At 42.5% G+C, this 12754-nt stretch overlaps 1 protein-coding gene across 3 annotated transcripts in view; it reads left to right on the plus strand.

Annotated features, from left to right (window-relative positions):
• eml1 (EMAP like 1) overlaps positions 1–12754 on the plus strand; it is a 48790-nt gene that overhangs the window by 10386 nt on the left and 25650 nt on the right. For 2 of the 3 annotated variants that reach the window (XM_053435013.1, XM_053435014.1), the window contains exon 1: positions 285–963. The exons of the other annotated variant lie outside the window; for it this stretch is intronic. In XM_053435013.1, coding sequence (XP_053290988.1) covers positions 897–963 — 67 coding nt within the window. In that variant the 5' untranslated portion in view covers positions 285–896. Of the gene's footprint in view, positions 1–284; positions 964–12754 lie in introns of those variants that run through there. 3 annotated transcript variants of the gene reach the window in all.

Below are 12754 nucleotides of genomic sequence, written 5' to 3' on the forward strand. Positions count from 1 at the left end.
CTAAAACTCTGTAAAAGTGAGGACACCAAGTGTAACCAGACCAGATTTGTTCTATTTCAGAAGAAAAAAAGGAGTTGTATGGATATAGCACAAGTTATTTTATAGTCATTTAACTATCGGTTTAGTTTCCTTCATTGTTTGCATCCTCTCCTCTTCTCTCCTCTCTTGCTCACCAAAAGTAGGAGGATCCATCCGTCAGGTCCAGCCCCCTGTACTCGGACTTGTCCACACTGTGTGACAGGGGAAGGCTGGGCTGTCCCGAGCATTATCTTAACACACACACAGGCTCTGACACACACACGCAAACACACACACACACACACACACGGTCACAAACACAGTAACTGCCTATGCCAGAGCCTGCCCGCCTGCCCTCTCAGCTCAAGCCCTCTTAAAGCTGTTTTTCTGCTGCTGATCACCGAGAGCTAACGACACCCAGCTGCCTGAGCTGAAGGCAGACGGAGGACGAGAGGACAACAGAGGGAGGAGAGGACAAGTTCTCTCAAAGACAGCAGCTCCTGAACTCCTCGTGTGTCTCTGTCGTTCCCGGTGCAGTCATTCTTCAGCAGGGAATGCTTTTTCCCCCCTGCTGTAGTTCAGGACTTTTTTTTGTGAGAGGGGGGGTTTGAGGATTTAAGAAGAGGACCAGAAGAAGAGGGGTTGGATGTTCACATGACATAATCGTGAATGGGTTGCCATGGTGACTCACCCAGGGAGCCTGACCCGTGCAGAGTGAATGGAGGGAGCGCCTCGGCCGCCAAGTGAACGATAAACTAACGGAGAGGAGTCAGCAGAGAGAGAGAGAGAGAGAGCGAGAGACAGAGAGAGAGAACGAGAGCGGGAGAGACAGAGCAAAGGAGTGGTGGATAACAGAGGGAGCGGAGCAGAGGTTGAGAATGGAGGACGGCTTCTCCAGCTACAGCAGCTTGTACGACACCTCATCCCTGCTACAGTTCTGCAACGGTAAAACTAACTAATCCTTCCTCCCCCGTCCCGCTCTCCCCCTGCAGCTGCATGTCGTTTCTCTGGACTTGACATGTCATCAGCTGACTGGCTAAACTTGACACCCGGCAGAGGTGTGTCTGTGTGTCTGTGTTGTAGACATGAGCTATTTCAGCTCCAGCTCTCGGGTTTAACCTCTATTTTGTTGTGCAGGACTTTAACATGTTTCTGGTCCAAATTGACCAGTATAGATTAACCAGTAGATTTAGACGATATGGTGTTCATATTCAAGATATTTACAGGGGAAAACCCCACTGTAGATTTAAAAGGAAGTTGGTGTAATCAGTGCCAGGATAATGTCAACAGTGCACGACAGCCGAGGAGAGCTATTAAACAAAGAAGGAGGGAGATGAGGAACAGTCCTCTCCTCTCAGCTCTGCCCTGATTACAGAGCGGTATGCTATGAATATATTTCTCCACTGTTGGTTGATTGCAATCAGTTTGCTGAATGACACAGAAAAAGCACATTATTCCTCATGTTCTGCCTGCTGTACTATAACTAAGAGAGGGTGACTCAGGGAAGAGCGAAAACAGCATGACACATCAGAGTGAGATCAGTTTGTGTTGTATTTCCAAGAAACAACTAAACCTTTATGTGAGATTAAGTACATTCAATTATAAACTATATGCTCTTCTGCGTACTTGTATCTCAGTTTTATATTTTGGTTCTATTAGCCTTTCACAGACATTTTGGTATCTGTGTTCATTCTTTCTGTATGTTGTGTATGTTTTTGTTTATATTTTACGTACTAACATTTATATCCTTAATTGAGCATCTATGATCGAGCGGTCAGGCTCTAGAATGAAGCTCTACATTGTCCATTTGAGTGAAATTATCACTGTCTTACTGACTAACTCCAGTTAGGGTTTAATCTCCACACTAACCTGTGTCTCCAACAGAGACTAATTTAGCAGAGGGAGTATTAACCACATCATAGTTTTGTCTCTCAGCCAGTTCACTAACTCTTGTTCCCATTCGTGTGGCATCTGATTTGCTGTTATTGAACATTTACAATTTTTCCCTGTGTACTTAGCAGTTGCAGTGACTGGGTGCTGCTGATCTGTGGGCCTAAGCTATTACAGTTGAAGCACAGAGTAGTCTAAAGTGGCATTGATGGATAATGAAAAAATCAATAATAGTTACTGCTCTGTGTAAGCACTAGAAGCCGATAGGTCGAAGAAGTATCATTGTCTAATAGAGCAAATTGTGGATGTGGAATTGCAGAGCACCATCTCCTGCCACGGATACTGGAATCACTGATGTGATGGATTCAGTTGAAAGCTTTTATCCCTTGTGGATCTCTCTCATTAAATTTGTAGCAATCACAAAGGAGCAGATGCAGACAAGGAGACACAGAAGCGTATAGTAGAGATATAGGTCATCCAAAGCTGAAAGATGTCTGCAATATTTCACACAGTATTTACAGTAAAGAGAGATAAGATTTCTACATAACTCAATCTCCACTGGTAAATCAAGTCCATCTATGACTACATATAAACAGTATATCTGTTATAATTTTTGATGTTATCCAGTCTAAGGAAACAGGAAAAAGTAGCAGATGTAGGTGCTAATTCAGGATGACCCAGATTAACGAAGGGAGGAAAGAAGTGTTCGTCCTCTCTGCTCACGTGTTGTATTCCTATGTGATGAGCTAAATGCTGACGGGGCCAGAGATTACACCTGAGATTGGTCGGTTGGATTGACCTTTAAAACAAGAGTAGCAGTGCACATTAATAGAAGATACATAACATATTGTGAGGAAATGTAGAGGCAGTTACAGCTTCTGCAGCACAGTATATACGAGATATGTACTGATAACAGCATCGTAAATGCCTCCGATACTGCTGAAAATACTACATGGGGCATGGGCGAGTATGTAAATCTATTTAATGATCCGATACCACATTTTTAAGTTTAGTTTCACACAGATAAAACTGCCCTTTTCTTTTCCCAGAAAACACTTCTTCGGAACTCCAAAACAGCAGATGCACTGTACTAACGCTGGCAAATACTCTTTTTAGAACGTTGAAGAAAAAGTGATTTCTGGTAGTGAAACATTCGCCAAAACTAGCTAAAATTATTTATTTATTTATTTGTGACTGTAAAACCAGGCCATAAAACAATTACAGCAATCCTCCCTTACATATGGGGTGAGTAGAATACAGCTGTTAAAATACACTATCAGGTCGGTTCTCGGTATCAGCAGATACGCAGAGTTCATGTATCGGAACTCGGCCCAGGAAGGGTCAAATGTTATGTGTTGCCCTCAAAGCTCAGTCGTGTGGTGACAAGTGACAGGAGTTTGGTGTCAAAGCAGTAACACATGCCGATAAGTCCTTCTTTTTTAATTGTCTTGTCTCTTTTACCAGAAGAGGTAGAGGACCTGAGCTTATCTACTTTTTTAGATTCCTCAGCTTACTTCAGATGTCATGACTTTGAGCAGAGGGAACGAGTGTGAGTTGTCTGACTGTACAGGGTTGTGTGTAATCCTTCACAAGTCATGTTTCTTCTCAGAGTGCAAGTTGATCCAAAAAGACATGTTGCTCAGGGGCTGTTGCCAGGGATTATCCAACCTTCCTTCCCTCTCTCTCTCTCTCTCTCTCTCTCTCTCTCTCTCTCTCTCTCTCTCTCTCCCATACATACGTGCACACACACACATCCAAGACAGACTCTAACTTCACTGTCTTCCTCGTTGTTCCAATAGACTGCTTAATTAGGTGAGCCTGTGTGTTAGTGGTTGTCAAAGTTAAGGCTGACATGTGTGTGTCAGTCGGAGTGTGTTCACATCCACACATCCTAAGGACCAGTGTGTATGTATGTGTTTGCTTGTGTGTTAGGCCTCTAGGCTAGAGTGACATCATACTCCTCTGCTGCTGTTGTGTAGCGGAACCCAGATCCACTCTGAGCAAAAGCCAATGATGTCATTATTCCTCTCTTTCTCTCTCTCTTTCTCTCCCTCTCTCTCTCTCTTTCTCTCCCTCTCCCTCTCTCTCTCTCCCTCCCTTTCTCTCTCTCTCTCTCCCCTTGCCCGTGTGTTGTGGAGCACCCAACCACACTAATGTTCAAAGACTAGGTCAGCTAAACTGCAGGCTGCACGCTTTGTCCTCAGGAGGTCAGCTAGCACAGGCTAACTGAAAATTAGCCCCATTACACACTCTGAGCCACAGACACACATACACACACACACACACACACACACACACAGACAGACACACACAAACACAAACACACACACTGATTACGGCTGATGAGGGAAGTGAATCCTGTAGAGAAGCTTTTTTTCCTGTGTTAAATCACATTGTGAATCAGCTGGGTCTGGAGGACAGGGCAGATTTGATTAAATTAGTTTGTGTTGTGCTGCTGGTAATGAGATTGATGTGGTTTCTAACAGAATTCACCAATGTCATGATATCATGACTCCAGCCACTCAAAGGAAAAATGGTATAGATAACGGATAAATGGATGGATGGAGGGATGAATGACATCAGCTGAAGAAAATGTCTTCTTGCTTCTATTACTACCCAAAAGCAATGCCTTTTGGAGGCTTTCTCTCACATGGCCGAGAGGAGCGACCTTGAATGCACCTTCAAGTCGCGATCGGAAATAGGTTACTACTCAAAAATGCACAACAGTGGTATCTTCATGAATTTCAGTGGATGTTGTGAATCAATTCATACTTTGATTAATCATTTATATTGTTTAGTGTGAAGTGAAAAATAGCCAATATATCTTATATTAAACAGAGAAAAGCAGGTCATGGAACCAGTAATGAATTATAAATGAATTATCAATATTGTTGCAGATTGTCTATCTGTCAGTCAATGTGTCGATTCAGCTCTGATCTCAGTATGCAGGGTCAGAGAAATCCCCAATTTGATTCAGGGTATTGGACGCTCTAACATCCATGACTAAACAACATGATGAATAGAAAACACACTGCTAGCCAGTTAGCCAGTTGACTGTAGACTCCTTACACTCTATTAGTCACTCAATCACAATCATTTTGCTGCGTTACGATGATAAAACATATTAAACTCAATAAACTTATTCATGAATGATGATTTGAATGTCTGCAGGGGCAATATAGATACAAAAAAAAGTATTTGAGGTGTTGAGGTGTTAGCTAAGACTTAAACCACCATTAGAGCCAAAAGAGGAGTTAAGGCGATATCTTATTCATTAGCTTCTGATGCACCAAAAGTCCCTGATGTTTTATTAAGTAAATCTGTTAATAAGTAAAGCCGGCTCACTGCACTGTAATACTGATGATCAAACACATATTATATTCATCTCACTGTACGCAGCCTCCCCACGTTAAGAAATCCATTCCCCCGCAATCGTTTATGTGATTCGCTCATTTACCTTTTCAGATAATGATGTCTGCTCAGATATGGATCAAGTGTCCCTTTATGTTCCTGCTCTACACGCGTGATGTGCAACCACAGGCGCACTGGCACAGCCCTCATCTCACTGCCCACTATAGCATGATGGCATCGAAACATGGCAGCTCGATCTCAGAGGGGGCAGGGGTAAGAGAGGAGCTGGGGTCGAGGGAAGACAGGAGCAAAAACCAGCCACAGAAGGGAGATTTAATTAAGAAAACCAAATGTTGATTTAATCAGATAATCTTTCCAACCAAAAAGAGAAGTGCAGATGGATGGGCTGGACATGTACGGCATAGAGGGGAAATTAATAAAGACAGAGGCTCGTTTGATGTTTCCTGAAAGTATTTTGAGTCACAATAGAGGTGACAAGGCTCCATACAGTCTCCTCCCATTTCTTGGCAGCACATCTGTTCTTATCTCCATCCGAACCCTGATAGATGATGGCACGTGTTGAGGGATTAGGAATAAAGTAAATCTCACTCACATTACCAGCCACAGGAGCCAAGAAAGGTTGGCAGGGAGGAGGAGGACAAGGAAGGGACTGCGCTGACTTTTGATTCCCCCCAATGTATTTTTGGTGTTGTGGCCGTCTGTGGAGATGCTGCGTGTTTGGAGTGGTCTGTTTGCTTGGCCTGTGGTAATGCTGGTTGAAGCTTTTTTTTTCAAATTTTATAAAAGTGACCTGTGGTAATTTAGGGGCAGAGAGCAAAGAGCAACCGCTGAACTCAGTCTGCAGAACCCTTATGTGGAACCACGCTGCTGCACAAAGAGCTGTTCACCTGCTTATTCAAAGTTCACAGTATATAGGACTCAATATGCAGAATCCTGAACTGGAGAATCAGTTGATGATGTTGTCGTGAACGAGCTGTTATCATGATCTATAAAGTCACAGTCAGCCGCTGCTACAGAGCTCTGGTCATCTCGTTTATTCAAATTATTCAAAAATTCTTTGGTCCATTAACAATACACAGGGATATTTTATACGGGGATAAGATCAACGGTTCTCGAGATATGTGTACCATGTATAGACCTAGATTTTTGGAATTATTAGATGGATACTTTACCACATATTTACAAGAAAATATCCTCTTGTCCATATTCCCCTATTTTCCCTCTGATTCTTTCGCCGTACCCATCAATGCCTGGTAAAACCCTCACTAGCAACCCGACCTGCACTCTGATATTTGCACCACTCACATAAAACTGCAAATTATGTCAGTGGAGAAAGAGTGAGCCAGTGGAGTCTTCGGAAATGATGTGTTTCCCTGCCCTTAATCATCTGTGTCTGTAACATGTATCGGAGCAGCGGCACAATAAATATCGATCAGAGTCGGATAACTCATCCGCCTCTGCTGATTCATTTACAAGCTGACATTGATTTCCTTTAGCTGTGTCAGAGCTCACATCACATCACTCTCCAGCTCTTGATTCTTCCAGCGTCGCTGAACTTCTTCAATCTTTAAAACTCTCCATTCTTCACCTTGCTCTACTTTCCCCCTTTCTGTAAGTTCTCGCCCTCATCCCCACGTCAAACCCTCTCCCTCTCTTTGATCTTGAGCGAACGCCCTGAGGTGAGCTTATAAATAGTTTTTTTTCTCAAGATATTGAGCAGCACTGTTTGAAGCAGTGTCTCGGCTTCATGAGTCATTCTCCTTATCAGCCCAGATTTGTATGCCTTTCTACCGATTAAGCTTCCCCTCGCTCTTTCTCTTTCGTTCTGTAGAATAGTGAGCCATTATCACTGAGGTTGATTGACACTGTGTATTCCTTAAACATATACAGTACATGCTGTAGCGGTCGTGAGTGTCTGCAGCAGGACACAGGCGCATATTCTCCTGCTGTGCTATGTTGTCTAAATCAGCAGATTGTGCTCATGTCAAGCTGTGTGTGTTTATTATCATTGGGAGCCAGCAGATCTGTGGCTGCTCCTGCTGCCAGTTGGGAAATGATGCACGTTCATGTGGTGCCAGCCATGACTCTGATATCCTGCATCTCCGATTGAATCTTCTACCTGCAATAGTGTTGATGTTGGTTACTGCATAGATACATACTGTATCTTCATAGTGTTATTAATTGTATAATATTGTAGTTATATAAACATGCAGAGGTCGCCCTTCTGGTTGGACAGTGGTCGCTCTACCCCCTCAGCCACAGCCAGCCCATGTAAATATGTGTAATAGAGCTGTTGGACATGACCAACACAAACCCCTTTGTTTGTGTTGCCTTCACGCACATTTTCTTGCCAGTGTTCCTGTCGGGATGAAAAATGCAAAGCAGCATCCAAATTACAAAGATATTGCGGTAAAGTGATCTGTAACACAACAAGATCATCAGTTGGGAATTAATATGAGAAAATAGATGTTAATGTCCTCCCATGGTGTATTTTGTCATACTGCACAACCCCCAACTATAATGTTTTAGTGCTGCAACAAATTAATCTCATTTGACCTTTGAATGATCAGCTCCACAGACACACAGACAATACCAATTTCTGCAGACAAATTAACTCTTAGTCACTTTCGCACGCTGTTTGATTTAAAAATGTTTGTATTAAACTCTATCAAAATTTGAAATCTAGAGCTTCACACAGTCTAGGAGCAGATGTTGCTGAACTGAGTATTTCTGCCTCTCTCTCTGCCTATCATCTATTCCTTCACTAACACACATTCATGCAGTCTCATCCCATGACCTACTAAAACAATCAGGCATGTAAAACTGGAGTGTGCAAGTTCCTGTGCTAAATATATATACTGACTGTGTGTGTGTGTGTGTGTGTGTGTGTGTGTGTGTGTGTGTGTGTGTGTGTTTGTAAACGCAACTCACACTTCAGGCAGTCGAACATGAGAGAGATAAGCATAGTTTATCACCCTGTGTGTGTGTGTATGTGTGTGTGTGTGTGTGTGCATGCTTGTGTGTGCGTGTGTATCCTCAAGTTCACTATGTGTGTACATACCATCACAAGGTCAGGAGAGGAGACTTGCAGGCCGTATGAGTCCTTGAACAGGATGTTATGAATGTGTTAAAATACCATGAAAGAGCCACAAAGAGAATTGTGTACTTCAGAACAAAGTCGGATTCTTCCCATCTGCATGGTAACAAAGAATGTGTCCAGCAGTGCGTTGAAGTCTACCTGTGGGGGAGGGCCATTGGTAATAAATCAAGTCAGGAGGATCCCACAGAGATGCTATTATTTTTAGTCTGTGCTTGTTTCCTGATGCTTTAAATGTCAGGAGGCGACTCTGTCCAGTCAAGGCAAGAAGAGCGGAATTATATTCCATGGTTTTACATGTGCAGAAGCTGTAAAGCGCACTCACACATACAAATGTGTTTCAAATTAGTATGCAAATGATTTCCTGCATAAATCATCCATGTGCATACAGGTATGTGTTTTGACATTCATATGTGCACATTCATATATGCGCATATTAATGCCTGTCCCCTTTTTAATCCCATAGTACGCCACCAAACGGTTTGAGATGAATTAGAGATAAATTAAATTACTGTGTCAGGTTGAATGTCGGCTCAATTAAATTAATGTTAATCATCTTCAGTGGCACATTGTCTCCACTGGGCCCAGAGTCGCGGCTCATGAGTCGCCCTTCATGTTTATACCGAGTCCAGGATCTCCTCTGACCAGTTGTAATGTGAACAGGTATAATTAACCTCTTGGTGCCTGTGCTGCAGCTCCCACAGGAAGCCAAGCAACCTAATTGGTCTTTTACATCTGTTGTTAATGGAAGAAACATGAGGGAAGCCCCAGCTGTGTGTATGTGTGTGTGTGTGTGTGTGTGTGTGTGTGTGTGTGTGTGTGTGTGTGTGTGTGTGTGTGTGTGTGTGTTTTTCCGATGCAGGCATTTTGCCTACATGTAACAGATGGAGAGAAAAAAGGGGAGAATCCCATTAAAGATTCCATTAAAATTCATCGTGAGTACATTGAACAGAGGTGCAGAGATGTGGGGAAAGAGGACAAGTATTGGTTGGTTTTCCTCTCTGTTATTCTTAGTTAGTTTCAGTTATTTGTAAAACTTTCTCTTTGTACTTGTTTATGTGTCGAGTAGTTGTGCCAGTTTGAAGTTGTTTCGTGTCATCACCTCCACCAAGGAGGTTAAGTTGTCGTTGTAATTTGTTTGTTTGTTAGTCGGCAGCATTACACAAAAAGCACGGATTACCATAAAACTTGGTGGAAGGATGTGGTTTGTTTCAGGAAAGACATTTTGGTGTGCATGTGGATCAGGGAATTGATCCAGAGAAATGTGTTCACTTTCTTTAACATCGTGAGATGGAGCATTTCTGTTGATTTCTCCAAAAACAATTCATGGATCTTGATGAAACAAATCAAGCAGGTTTAGTCGACCGGTATTGATGAGTGTTCAAATTGTGTGCAATTTGGTGCGGATCGAAATCATAGTGAATTTAAAGGTGGTTTCATAAGGGGCTTTGGTGGAGGTATGCACTCTACTGATGTCTCTTTGTAGTAATGACTTGTCTTTTTAGTTGTAGGTCTGTTCAGTGATCCGTCCCTGCTTACAGTCTGCTTGAACTGACCGTCCATTGTCACAACCAGGAGGTCAGAACATTTAATGAGTTGAACCAGTGAAGCTTATTGCTCACCCAAGCTAAACATAGCTGAATTCAGCTGGATTTTCAAGAAGTTTTCAAATAATGAATCAAAACCAAATAACTCCTGAAATACATTGGAAAGATATAAAACAGTGCATTGAAAGAGAATTCAAGAATAGAAACTTTAAAAGTAAAACTCTCATTATGCAGTTAGAAATAATTATCTTCAATCGTGTTGTGTAATCATCTTGTCGTTTCGCAGTATGTTCCATCCCTCCAGATGGCCGATATACGACTGGCCCAAGTTCAGCCTCGGGAAAACATGTGAGATCATTCTCACACCAAAGTGGAAATCTGGTTTACCGCAACAACACTGTTACTTGGAGTAACAACAGCAATACACACACACACACAGACACACACATACTGGATGGAACGAGTGTCCCGACTCCTGTTCCTTCCTGGCTGTTTGTTACAGAGAGACAAAGCCCTGTTTTATGTGGAGAAAGGTTGAGACTGTGAAAGAGGCGTGTGTCAGAGGCTGGAGCCGATGCCAACCATGACTTAGTGTTTCGGATTCTTCCCCAAAAGTCATAGCTGTTTTGTTACAGTTGAATTCAGCCAGAGATGTCACTTGTTACACAGGCTTTTTTGTTCCTTGATAGCATCTTTCAAATCATAGGTTTTGTGATGAAAATTGCTGCCATCATCACAACCTGTCTGTCTTGTGAAAAGTGAGGGTTGTGTCATGGTTTTCATATAATTTTGTTGTAAGAGGAACATTTGCTGTTGATTCAGGGGGGATGAAGAGTCACTACAGGTAGATAGGACTGAGTCATGTACACCATATTTAAAGATTTTGTTTTATTGTCATCATGCGACAAAACATTGTGTAACAGAATTGCAGATATAGTCCCTTTAGGCTACTCTAGTCAAGTGATGAAAATTAATAAATATTCAAGTCTCAAAAATAGTAAGTGTGGAGGATGAATTCAGTTTTTTGGCCCGAGGCAAGAAAGCAGCTCTGATGTCTGGTGGATCAGCAGCTGATATTTCTCTATCGGTTTCCAGACAGCGGCAGTTTGAACAGGCTGTATCTGGGTAGGGTATTGTCTTTCATCTCACATTACGGATAACATTGAGGCCCGGTATAGATTGGTATAAATTATGTTCTGGACTGCAGCGGAGCCGTTCTGGGCCATGGACATCATATACCAGTTTTTGAGCACTTAGGATTCAACATCATCTTCATCGACCAGGCGAGCATCATTTTTCTTGTCGCAGTTCTTCAACGCTGCAGCTCCTACCACACTTGTGAGTCTCCATATCGCTCTAAACCAAAAAGCAATCTCTTAGGTTAACAACATAGATGAGAGCCTGAGGATTGAGGGTAAATGTTAGAGAAAGACAGTAACTATAGTCTCTCTCTTGTCCACCCACGGTTGATTTATTCCTAACCCCCACCACAGTTTAATGAGAGAGAGCGAGGCAGACAAATAGAGCGAGAGGTGAAAGAGGTGAGGGAAAGAAAAGACAAATCCAGCCTGCTGCTGAGCTCAAACCCTCTCAGTTTAGGGATCACTAGCATTGAGCAAGATCTGCTCCACATATCCAGCATAATCCCTCCTCTACACCGTGAACACTTCCTCTTTGACAGAGGAGAGCGTGTGTATGTGCGCTTTGTAAAGCTGTGTGCAGGGATATCGGTGTATATACAGTATGTGTCAGAGTTAAGAAGGAGCTATTCCGCCTCAATGGGCCATATCATCCTCCTCTTTTTTCTTTTTTACCCTCTTACCTCTTTCTTTTTTTTTGGTGTTAGATTCGTCTCACTCTCTCCCAGCTTTAGGGACTGCAAACTGCTCGATAGGGATGGTGCTACGCTGGACGGTGGGTGAGCCATCCGATTGGGACCCACAAGATAGCCGGCTTTCGTGTTAAAGTGCAATGCTAGTTATCAATGCAGTGCTAAAGAGAAGCACACATAAAATACAATACACAACTAGATGAAAGCACCAGGTTTCAGGTCACGATTTGATTGGCTGGTGCCTCCTTTGTTGCATAAAAAGTTCCCAATGAAACCACAATGGAATTCTGCAACGCTGGACGTAACCCCATTTAAAGTGAATGAACAGCATTTTGGTTGAAGTGAGTCCACTGTTAGAGCTTACACTGTGCTTTGTTTTTTTTAATTGTCCTTCCCCTGCATCTTTATTATCAATTCATTTGGAAAAGAAAACTTTCTCCCCCCTTTCATACCTTAAAATATAGCACCGGTACTAAAAAGTACTAAAATAGACAAATTAAAGGTGGAATTATATATCTCGGTATTCATGCAGTAACTGCGATTGGTTCCGGCCCCCTGCGGCACTCAAAAGATAAGCAGTAGGCTCTAGCTAATGGATGGATAGATGGGCCAGCTTTAATGCGTATGGCACATTAAATTCACATGATTAATCTTGATTCACTGTGCAAACTGGAGTGATAATTTGATTTGTTCGATTTTATCATTTATTTATTCTCTAAAGCAATCTTGAAATCTCCTCATTTGCCCTCATCCCCTACAAATAGATTGTACAAACTCCGTTAGGAAACAGAGAAAAATAAAGATGGGGATTTTTGTGACATCTGATCATGCAATCAGTGTATGTGTGCGTGCGTGAGTGCGTCTGTGTGACTGTGAAGCAAGGTGATTCCCATTTGACCTGAGTTTGACTCCAGGAAGGATGTGACTGATGGGAGGAAGGAATCCTCTAACATGTTTCTCGAATCTCCTGTGGGAGGTCGTTTGGCTGCTCATCATTCT

The sequence above is a fragment of the Pleuronectes platessa genome, chromosome 11 (genome assembly GCF_947347685.1).
Source record: "Pleuronectes platessa chromosome 11, fPlePla1.1, whole genome shotgun sequence".
NCBI lineage: Eukaryota > Metazoa > Chordata > Actinopteri > Pleuronectiformes > Pleuronectidae > Pleuronectes > Pleuronectes platessa.